Source organism: Triticum urartu, chromosome 1A (genome assembly GCF_056163025.1).
Source record: "Triticum urartu cultivar PI428250 chromosome 1A, HENAU_Tu73, whole genome shotgun sequence".
In the NCBI taxonomy this organism is placed as follows: Eukaryota; Viridiplantae; Streptophyta; class Magnoliopsida; order Poales; family Poaceae; genus Triticum; species Triticum urartu.
The window spans coordinates 16003831-16015147 of record NC_141873.1 but is presented as its reverse complement, the minus strand read 5'-3'; the positions used below and the strand labels follow the sequence as shown (position 1 = coordinate 16015147).

The following is an 11317-nucleotide window of genomic DNA, read 5'->3' as shown; positions in this document are numbered from 1 at the left end:
ATCCTTTGCCGACCTATGGACCAAGGCGGTCTCGGTATTGAGAACTTAGAAATTAAGAATAAATGTCTTATGAGCAAATGGTTATACAGGCTACAGACAGAGCCGGAGAGTATGTGGTCACAAATCCTGCGCAATAAGTATTTACACTCGAAAACACTAGCTCAGGTTACCATGAGACCAACTGACTTGCCATTCTGGAAGGTACTTATGAGAATGAAGGACTTGTTCTTTCGTAGGGTCAAATTCTTGATGGGTAATGGGATGTCAACAAGATTTTGGGAGGATGCGTGGTTAGGAGAGATGCCACTGGCTGTCCAATATCCTACCCTCTATAATATTGTGCAACGTAAGGAGGATTACGTAGGCACAGTTCTTCAAACTATTCCCTTGAACATCCAGTTCAGACGGGTGTTAGTTGATGCGAGATGGACTGTCTGGATGCATTTGGTTCGGAGATTGATAGAAGTTCAACTCTCCGACCAGCAGGATGCATCACAATGGAAGTTAACTATGAATGGGATGTTTACGATGAACTCATTCTATACGGATTTGATTAATTCTGGCCCACTTTCAAGGTCATTGCACATCTGGAAAGTTAAGGTTCCTTTGCGTATTAAAATCTTTATGTGGTTTGTTCACAAGCAAGTAATACTCACAAAGGACAACTTAATTAAAAGGCGATGGGTAGGAAGTTCGCGGTACTGTTTTTGTGATCATGATGAAACAATACAACACTTATTTCTTGAATGCCCACTTGCCAAGCTACTTTGGAGATCGATTCATATAGCTTTCAATATTAATCCTCCAGTCGATATTGCGTCATTGTTTGGGACGTGGTTAGCTGGGGTTGAACAGATTATTGCGGCTCGTATCCGGATTGGAATATGTGCGCTATTATGGGCTATATGGAATTGCAGGAGTGATATGATTTTTAACAAACAACACACTTTAACTTTCTTGTAGGTCATCTCCAGAGCTACAGCTTGGATCCATACGTGGTCCTTACTCACTTCTATGGACTCCAGGAAGTCTTTGGTTACTGGATGCAACCAATGGGAGATGGTAGCTCAGGTTATATTCAACCGGTTCGGATGGCGCTCGCATAACATGATAGGAGTCTAGGGAGCTTATCCTTCTTATTACCGTATCGGTTGCCTTTGATAGCATGTAATTTTTCTTTTTTTTCCACTTTGTTATGCTCCGCTTGCGAGCTGTAAGACTTTTATGACAATACTTTGTGGATTTTTAATAAGATGGCTGCATGCATCATTATGATACAGAGGCCGGAGGCATGCCTCCATTTCTAAAAAAAAACAACTCATTAGAAGTATGTGTAGAAAAATCACAACACCTTGCCGGCATGCATGCTTTGTTGGGCTGCAACGTGGTCCTCTTCCTCTTCTTTTCCTCGGACTTGTCGCCTGCGTTCTTGAGTTGGAGCGGAACATATCACCATTCTCACCATGATGATAAAGATCCGGTCAAGGACGGCGGTGATGTCGGTGAAGAGGGTGAGCGCGTGTCCGATGTAGTCCATGTCACCGCGGTGTGCCCTCTCAACGATCTGATGCATGTCGTACACCATGTATCCCACGAAGATCAAGATGCCAGCATAGACCTGCAGGTACGGAAGCATTTGTATCATGTTCATTCAGCCAAGATGGATAATGTATATTGGGTGGCGGCTTCACAGTATGTATCCTACCTCAACCATGAAGCTGCCAGTCAAGAGGCCAAAGATGGATGTGGCCAACTGCAGCCAGAGCAGGATCGACAGGTCAGAGGAGAGAAGTACACGGAGGAACATGTACTCACTGCGATTGGCAATGCTGGTGACATTGCGCTTGGCAATGCTGGTGACGCAAGAGAAGCACCCTAATGCGATGGCAATTCCAACAAACCCTGTCACAAGGATGCTGGTTGCGCAGAGCAACAGCCATATTATGGCAGCCCTGTCAGCCAACATAAATTAGAGCAATGAAAAGCAACAAACTAAAGTCAAGCCCAATTGGCAAACAATCATTACGTGCAAGACAGTTGAGACAGCAGCAAAAACAAATTACCACAGTGTTTACTCCTAAACTATTTGTTATGTGCAAGACATTGGGGTTGGGGCATAAGCAAAAAATGAGCAGGCGTTTTATTTCAGATTTCTTTCCTAAGAACTGTTACCCTGCTTAATTTCCTTTGCTCCGAACACCTCTAAAGGGGGAAAAATCCACCGGAAACTAAACTGCCAAAATTCCTTCATAATTCCTTTAAGCTGAGAAAAATTCCACCGGAAACAATTTATCAAGGTCAGGAGAAGAAAGCTCGACAAACCTCCTCATAGACTGGCGTCAATGAAAACAAGACAATGTTTCCCATGCACGCGAGCGAAACCAGCCGGCGGCAGAGACCAAATTGCAATCGCGTAAATCAACGCCGTCGCATCCCGTATGTGAAACCCTAAAGACAATAAATCCTCGTTGAAGAGAGAGAGAGGGAGAGAGGGAGAGAGACAGACAGAGAGAGAGAGAGAGAGAGAGGAGGAGGAGGAGGAGGGGCGCGTACGAGCTTGAGGTGCGACCGCAGGGCGGGGGAGATCTGGCGGAACTTGTTGAGTGAGTCGTAACACCAATCGGCCGCCGCCGCTGCTGATGAGGTCGAGTAGAAGGCGTCCATCGTCCGTGCCGACTACCGTCCTTGATCTGGTACTTTATTGATTTTGATTTGATGATTGATCTGGTACTACCATTTACACGAGGGGGTAAAGAGATATATAAAGAAGCAGTTTTGCTAAAGCACATTTAGATGTGCCATAAGTATTGCACATCTAAGTCCTATGCCAATGATTTTACGTGAAGATTCGTGCAGCCATTTTCGTTAGTCTTTTTTCTTTTTCTTTCTAGTTTGATGGAGTCACTTAGATGGGCAATAACTAAAGGGTAATGTTTATACACGGCACACCGGCTGAACCGTTGCGCAGGTCGTGCGCGAAGCGTTTGACAAAGGAGCGATCCTGCGGCCCAGCGCGCTCGTCCCCCTGTAGGCCCACCTTATCCTGTCCCGGCTGTCTTCGTCCTCAACCCGTCTCCTTTTTCGCATCTCCATGGCTTCTCCTCGCCAATCTCGCGCGCTGCGGGCGAGCCTTTCAGCCATGGACACGGCACCCTCAAGCTTGACCTCTCCCCCTCCTCTATTTCCACCTCCCCACCAGAACCACAGTTTTGCACGCCCTCACCCCCGCTGCCGCACGGGCCACCCCTGCTACTACTCCAAGCTTTCTTTTGTCGGGCTTCTGCAGCCGACGACGACGCTGAGAGCGATGACCTTTTTCTTGCTTCAACCGAAACACACGCTGTGAAAGGAGACGAGGGTGAGGATGGCTCCAACGGCTCCTGTACGGACAGCCGTCCCGGGCGATGGTGGCGGCGATTCCGCGCTTGTCTCTGCTTCCGGCGGCCTCGACGCTGACGCTCAGGTCTCGGAGAGGGACGGGGTGGCGACGGCTCCGGCGGAGTCCAGGAGGACGGCCGACCATAATTACCGTGAGGGTGAGGATGGCTCCAACTGCTCCTGTACGGACAGCCGTCCCGGGCGATGGTGGCGGCGATTCCACGCTTGTCTCTGCTTCCGGCGGCCTCGACACTGACGCTCAGGTCTCAGAGAGGGACGGGGCAGCGACGGCTCCGGCGGAGTCTAGGAGGACGGCCGGCATTTCCTTGGGAGCGGCTCGGTGGTCGGGGAGCCGTTTTTGGGCGCTGGCTGAGGAGGTTTCTGACGAAGATGAGGTAGATGAGGTGTGCGCCGAGCCGGGTTCTGCGGCAGGCGTGCATGCGGCCTGCTCCATTGGGGAGTTTGTGGCGCGCGCGGAGGAGCTCGGGGGCTCCTTCAACCCCGGGCGCCGGCGTGCTTTTGCGCCCGGAGGCCGTCGCTCACGGAGGCTTACTCTGGCTACTGCTAGGGCGCCGCGTGCCTCTCCGGCGCGTGAGGGCCGTGGATGTCCTGGTTCGGCCGCCGCGAGTCTGTCCCTCAGACCTACGCCGGTCCTGCCCTGTGGTGGTGGCGACGGCGGCGCGGAGGTGGCGGTGCCGGCGGGTTCGGGGTCGTCACGCCCTAGGGTTGGGGAAGACGCGCCAAGTGGTGGGCTGGGCCTGTCTGCCAGGGCGCCTGAGTCGCAGGGGGCCTCGCTCGCGCTCGTGGCCTAGTCCGGCCCTAGAGTGGAAGCCCTGCCCATGACGGCCCACACCGCGCAGCCATATAAATGGCTTTGGCTCCCCCATGGAACCCTAGACATCTCGCTAGGGTTTCCTGCCTCCAAATCGGAGGTGCGGCGATTCGGTCACTCCGCTCGCTTTCTCCACCCCACTCCACCCCCCCCCACCCCTGCTTCGTTCCTTCGCGGAAGTGGTGTCGATGGGATCCAAGCCCGACCGCCGAGGGGAGAAGCCTCCCATGGAGCCGCTGCGGGACCGCACCCGTGGGCGCGCCGACAACGAGGGCGGATGGGGGCCGCCGCCCGCATGGTGGCTCAATGAGCAGGAGCATAAGAAGAAGAAAAAGGAAGAATACAGGAAGAAAGGTATCGAGCTCAATCGCAAGGGTCAGATGGCAGCTCAGGGTGGCGACCGTGCCGGCGACTCGCTTGCGAAGAAGCAGAAGTCCAAGCCTGCGGGGGCGGCGGCTGCCAAGCCTCCCCTCCCGCCCAAATCCGAGGCGTCGGGCTCGTCCAAGGGCACGCAGGAGGAGCCGATCCCCGTCGAAGATGATGGCAGTCCAGAGTGCTTCAAGTGCGGCCGCACAGGCCATTTCCAGAACCTGTGCACCTTCCAGCCGCTCTGCGTGGTGTGCAGCAAGGAGGGGCACACCTCGGCACAGTGCCCAACCCGCGGCAAGCCTCTGCTTCTCCAAACCATGGGGCACGCCATTGCCGGCGAGGGATTCTTCTGCCTCCAGTTTCCGGTCGATGCGCAGGAGGAGTCTCCGATCCAGCTGGGGGCCAACACGGCGGTGCTCTCCATGCCTTCCAGTGCGCTCTCCCATTAGATCCTGGAGGCGGAGCTACAGCATCTTTTTGAGGGTGAGTGGTATTAGCAGATCTCCCCTCTTGAAGGCGGGGCCTTCTCGGTGGTCTTCCCAGATCCAGCAATGCTTCGGATGGCTACTAGGAGCGGCAAGCTCTTCTTGTCCCTCAACAATCTCATGGTGGATATTCGTGACGCGGTCCTCGACGCGCCCAAGGCACTGGAGATGCGAGAGGTGTGGGTCAAGTTAGGTGGGATTCCCCCCAAGCATCGGTGCTTAGAAAGGCTCTTGGCGGCTACCATCATGCTCGGCCGCCCCCTGCTGGTCGATGAGGAATCCCTGCTCCGCCCCAGGCCGGTCTGCATGCGCTTTGCTTGCCGCAATCCTCGCAAGCTTCGCGGGTCGGTCCAGATCTGGTTCAACAACGAAGGCTACAACATCTCCGTCGACCCTGAGATCCCCCCGGAGCATCCCGCAGCGCCCGCCCTCCCCCCTCCACCCCCTCCCCCTCACGGCAAGGGCCCGGACGGGAAGGGCCGTGACGGCGACAAGGAGACAGACGCAAGCATGGAGGACGACTCCATCGACACGGCGGCGTGGGATAAGTTGGGCATCACCGACATCGGCGGGGCAAGGGCTTGCGAGCTGCAGCCCCCGGTGGAGAATTCTCTGGCGGGAGGGTCATTGGAGATGGAGGTCTCCATCCCGAACCAGTACGGCTCCAACCTGGGATCGGTCACGTCTCCTCCGGTGCGGATTTAGGCGGCGGTGGAATCTCTGCAGCTGGAGGAGCCGACGGGCACCCCCTCCACGGTGTCTGCGGACCCGAAGCCCCTGTCTCCTCCCTCGCACTCTCCTTCCCATGGTGGTCACAGCAGCAGCAAGCTCGGCGCGATGAAGCAGCTCAAGAAGGTGGCGGTGCGCAAGGTGACCGTGGAGGCCGGGCGTGCAGTGGAGAACTTGGAGGCGCCGCCGACGCCGCGTCAGGCGGTGATGGCGCTGGCCGTGCCTGCCTCCACTTCGATCGCGCTGGAGACGTCCATGATGGTGCCCGTCCCGGAGGCCAAGCGCTCCAAGGTGGTGGTGGATGGGCAGGCGGCCCCTGTGCGGGTCAGTGCGCGTGCTAAGGGCTCCAAGGGCAACTTGTCGTCGCTTCAGCGCGCCCAACTTCTCCAAGCACAGAAAAATCTGGAAATCTCAGGTAATCCCATGCCCTGCTTTACGATTCTAGAATCCTTTTCGGATGAGCACTTGAGCGAGGTTTTGGGGGGGAGTGGGGTGGAACCAATGGGAGAAGGCGAGATGAGCAAGCTTATCTCGTTGATCCGCGCGAAGGAATTGGCGCAAGCGGCGCAAGCAGCGGCGGCTGAGCAACACGCGGACAGTTTAGCACTGGAGGCTGAGGCCTCGACGGTGCTAACGACCCGGCCCAATGAGGAGACAACAACAGGGGTTCCTCCTCCTCCTTCGCCTCGCCATGGCAGGGTGAGATGTGTGGCCAAGGCGATCACATCCAGGGGGTGCGCCTGCGCAATCGCGTCATGTAGATGCGTGCGCTCCTATGGAATATCCGTGGCTTCAGCCACTCGGGTCGGCGCACCCAACTACGGGAGTACATTAGGAAAGAAACGATGGATATCGTAGGGCTCCAGGAAACAATCAAAATCTGAGTTCCAGCATCAAGATACCTTAGCGATTGATCCCTTAGAGCGTTTTGCTTGGCACCACAGTTCGGCCAACGGCCACTCGGGTGGCATGTTGCTTGGCTTTTGTACTGACACTTACGAGGTGCTGAACTGGGAGAGTGGCACCTTCTTCATTGCGGCTAAGATCCGCATGCGAGCGTCGCTTCGCGAGCTTGCGATCATGCAAGTCTACGGACCTGCAGATCACTCACGCTCGGCTGAGTTTCTGCGAGAACTGGAAGCCAAGGTGATGGCCTTATCGGCAGCTCAGATCCCGCTAATGGTGGGGGGGAGATTTCAACCTAATTCGTTCGGGGGCAGACAAAAACAACGACAACATCAACTGGCCAAGGGTGGCCATGTTCAACAACGCAATCGCATCTATGGCACTTAGGGAAGTGGCTAGATCGGGGGCAAGATACACTTGGACTAACAAGAAACTAGCCCCTGTGCGATCCATGCTGGATCGAGCTTTCATGTCTCTGGACTGGGAAGTTTTGTTCCCCTTATGCTCACTCCTTGCTGAAACTAGGATTGGGTCGGACCATGTTCCGCTAATCCTATCTTCTGGGGAAGATCGAGTGCGTCGCAGCTCGCATTTCTATTTTGAAACAGCATGGTTCGAGGTCCCAGACTTTGACACCATCTTCAGGGAGAGATGGCTGAGATGTGTCCAACTCACAGGCCAGCAATGAGGCCCTATGGAGTTCTGGACTGTGGTAGGGGGCCGCCTACGTGCAAGCCTAAAGGGGTGGGGCGCGAACCAGGGTCGCGACGATAAGGTCCTGAGGGCGAGGCTCCTTGAAGAGATTGCTCATCTCGACGTCCAGGCAGACACGCGCCCTTTCTCCAAGCAAGAATGGGCGCGCGATATGCCTTAGAGGGGCAAGTCGAAGCTCTGCTTCGGGCCGAGGAGGAATACTGGAGGCGTAGGGGCGGCCTCAAGTGGACGCTCAAGGGGGATGCGAACACGAAGTACTTCCACGCGTACGCGAATGGCCGGCGCATGAAATGCTCGATTCTCAGGTTGCAGGCGGAGCAGGGGCTCCTTCTACAACAATCGGAGATTTCCTGTCACATTTACGACTTTTATATAGGTCTAATGGGGACGGAGGAGGCCCAGCGAGCACGTCTGCGTGCGGATGTATGGCTTCCGTCTCAACGGGTGCTAGATAGCGAAAACGAGGGGCTGGGGCTCGCTTTCCTACCTGAGGAGATTGATGACGCACTCCAAAGTATGAAATCTGACACGGCCCCGGGGCCGGACGGATGGTCGGTGTCAATGTTTAAACATTTTTGGCCTTTGCTGCGCGAACCCATTTTCGAGGTGTGCAACGGATTCATGCGTGGTTTTGTCGACATTGCGTGGCTTAATTTCGGTGTGCTATCGCTAATTCCGAAAGTACCTGGTGCGGACAACATCCGCCCTTACAGACCCATTGCGCTCATTAACGTACCTTTCAAAATATGTGCTAAAGGTTGCGCCACTCGACTCACGCCGATCGCTCATCGCACCATTAGTCGTGCGCAGTCGGCGTTCATTCGCGGTAGGAATATTTTGGAGGGGCCGTTAGCCTTGCAAGAGACCCTTCACGAGCTCAAACGCACGCACGAACCTGCGATCCTCCTCAAATTAGATTTCGAGAAGGCTTACAATCGCGTTAATTGGGATTTTCTCCGACAAATCCTCACTAGCAGAGGCTTCTCGTCGGTGTGGGTGCACCGAGTCATGCAACTGGTCTCGGGGGGCCAAACTGCGGTCTCGATGAACGGAGAAGTAGGGAACTTCTTCAGGAACAAGCGTGGCTTACGCCAAGGTGATCCCATGTCACCGATCTTGTTCAATTTTATCGCGGATGCGCTGGCAGCAATGCTGAGGAAAGCCGTGGAGGCTGGGCACATTAAAGGGGTGTTGGGACACCTTATCCCAGGGGGGATATCATATTTGCAATATGCGGACGATACGCTATTGCTATTTCAGCCGGACCTCCACAGCGTGGCCACAGTTAAAGCCTTGCTTATCAGCTTCGAACTCATGTCGGGCCTTAAAATCAATTTTCACAAGTGCGAAGTGATGCCCATGTGCATAGACGAGCAGGAAGGTAGACGTATCGCGGATCTTCTGAATTGTAAACTAGGCAAACTTCTGCTTACCTATCTGGGCCTCCCGTTGGACGCCAAACGCGTCTCGATAGAGGGGTGGGCTCTGCTCTGGACTAAGGTGGGAGGGCGGGTAAGCCCGTGGAGGGGAAAATTTCTGTCCTCTGCAGCTAGGTTGGTGCTCACGAATGCGAGTCTCTCCTCACTACCGCAATTTGCCATGGGTCTTTTCCTACTGGCAGAAGGGGTGCATGCCAAGATGGACACACCCCGGTCCCGTTTCTTTTGGGAAGGATCGGGACCCAAGCGCAAGTACCACATGGTTAGATGGGAGGCGGTTTGCCGTCCCAAAGCCCAGAGAGGGTTAGGGATCACGAACACTAGAATCCTCAACATCGCGTTGATGTGTAAGTGGATTTGGAAGCTTTCGCAGGGGGCCACGGGTCTGTGGGTAGACCTGTTGCATGCAAAGTACTTCCCGTCCGGGGATTTCTTTGAAGGAGCGGCGAGGGGCTCTCCTTTCTGGAACGACCTGCAAGCGGTCCAGCCGGCTTTCGCTATGGGTGCCAAGTTCGGCATTGGCAATGGGCGTTCGGCCCGTTTCTGGTTAGATCATTGGGTGGGAATCCGGCCTCTATGGCAAGACTTCCAGGACCTCTACAGCCTGGCGGTTAATCCGGAGCAGCACGTTTCCAGGGCACTCGCCTCCTCTCCCCCGGCGATTTACTTCCAATGTGAGTTAACGGGAACTGAACAAGCCCACCTCACGGACTTGCTTGCACTTATCACGCCGGTGGCGCTTTCCTCGCATGAGGACACAGTGACTTGGTCCCTTACCCCCTTCGGCAAGTTCTCCGTCAAGTCACTATATCGAAAACTTTGCCAGGGCCAGTCCTCCCAAGTGCCGAAAGGTCTATGGAATGCGCGACTCCCGCTTAAAATTAAGGTGTTCTTTTGGCAACTGTTTCGTAACAGATTGCCCACCTCGGCCAACGTTGCCAAACGCAATGGCCCGTCGTCCGGCCTATGTGCGATTTGCAACGTATCGGAAGATGCGAATCACATGTTTTTTCGCTGCCCGTTAGCTCGTTTCGCTTGGAGTGTGGTTCGTACCGCAGCCAACACCACATGGAACCCGTGCTCGACCGCCGATCTCGTGACCATCGTTGACTCTGTTCAAGGAGGCAACAAACGCGTTCTTTGGAGCTGTGTGGGAGCTCTGGCCTGGGCTCTCTGGCTCACTAGGAACAAACTTGCGATCGAGGGTATCTTCCCAACCCACCCTGCTAACATCATCTACAAATGTAACCTTTTCCTGCAGCAGTGGAGTCCGTTGGCGAGGCGCAAGGATGCTGATAAACTCAAACATGCACAAGACCGTCTTCGCCAAGTCTACGTGATGGCTAGGGAGCCAACAGCCACTTCTTCGACGTGAAGTGGCCCTTTTGGTTTGCGCACGAGCGAGCCTGCATGCTCTAAGCTCAGGCTTCGAGCCATGTAATCTACTTTGCTTGCTCCGTGCTGCTTTCGGCCTGCCCGATAACTCTCCAGACTATGCGCTCGCTTTGGCCGGAGCCTCCGTGCTCGTGTTTGTGATCTAAGACTCTGTCGGTCACGCTGCCTAGTTGTGGGCTTTATTAATTTAAAGCCAGACGCGTCCAGCGTCTTCGTTCTAAAAAAAAGGAGACGAGGGCAGTGCTACAACCAGCAACGTCGGAAGCTACAACCGGCTTTGGTGAAAGCTACAACCAAAGAGTAGAATGTTGGAACCAGAAACAAAAAAAGCTACAAACCACCCATAGAGTGTTACAACCATTGACAAAAAAGCTTCAGGCACATATAGAAAAGCTTCAACCATCAACAGGGGAAGCTTCAACCAGCCGCTGTCAACTGAAAAAGTTGCAACCGTTTACGAAAAAAGCTTCAACCTTAGGTGAAAAAAGATTCAGCGGAAAGATATACAAAGTTTCAACCGGGCACTGCAAGATAAAAAAATTGCAACCGTTTACAAAATAAGCTTCCATCATAGTTTAAAAAAGCTTCAATCGACATGAATGAAAAGGTTCAATCTGCAAAAAAGCTTCAACCGGGCATGGGAAAAGCTTCAACCGGTGCGATAAAAAGCTTCAACCGGCGTGCCAATGGTGCGAGCGGCGATATTGAGAGCTGCGAGCGGCGGCACGACAGTACAACGACGGGGTGTGCTAAGACGACGGCGGCTGCTAGGTGCTGCATCGGCAGAAGGAGTCAGTGTGCTTCTAGGTGGCGTCGTTTTTTGCTACGAGGGGGAGGGGTGACAGCTTCCTGTTGGACCGGCGGCGACGAGGACGGCGACCGACGGCTACGAGGACGGCGAGCGCATCCAGCAGCGCAGGGCAGCGGAGGGAGGAGGTCAAGGTGAGGGAGTGGTGGCCGGCGGCCGGGAGTGGTGGCCGGCGGCCTGGAGGGACGACCGGCGCGGGGCGGCCGAGGGACGATAGGGGATGCGCGGGGAGAGTAAGAAGGAGAAGTGGAAGTCAACGCGC

The 11317-nt window shown here is 54.8% G+C and overlaps 1 protein-coding gene across 1 annotated transcript; it reads right to left on the bottom strand.

The window, feature by feature from the left end:
* Positions 1–1258: 1258 nt before the first annotated feature.
* LOC125532535 (bax inhibitor 1-like) lies at positions 1259–2664 on the bottom strand. The gene is made up of 4 exons (XM_087534845.1): positions 2554–2664; positions 2323–2333; positions 1706–1952; positions 1259–1618 (listed from the first exon to the last, which is right to left on the bottom strand). The coding sequence occupies exons 1-4, from the start codon at positions 2662–2664 to the stop codon at positions 1343–1345; spliced, it is 645 nt and encodes a 214-aa protein (XP_087390971.1). The 3' UTR covers positions 1259–1342.
* Positions 2665–11317: the final 8653 nt, after the last annotated feature.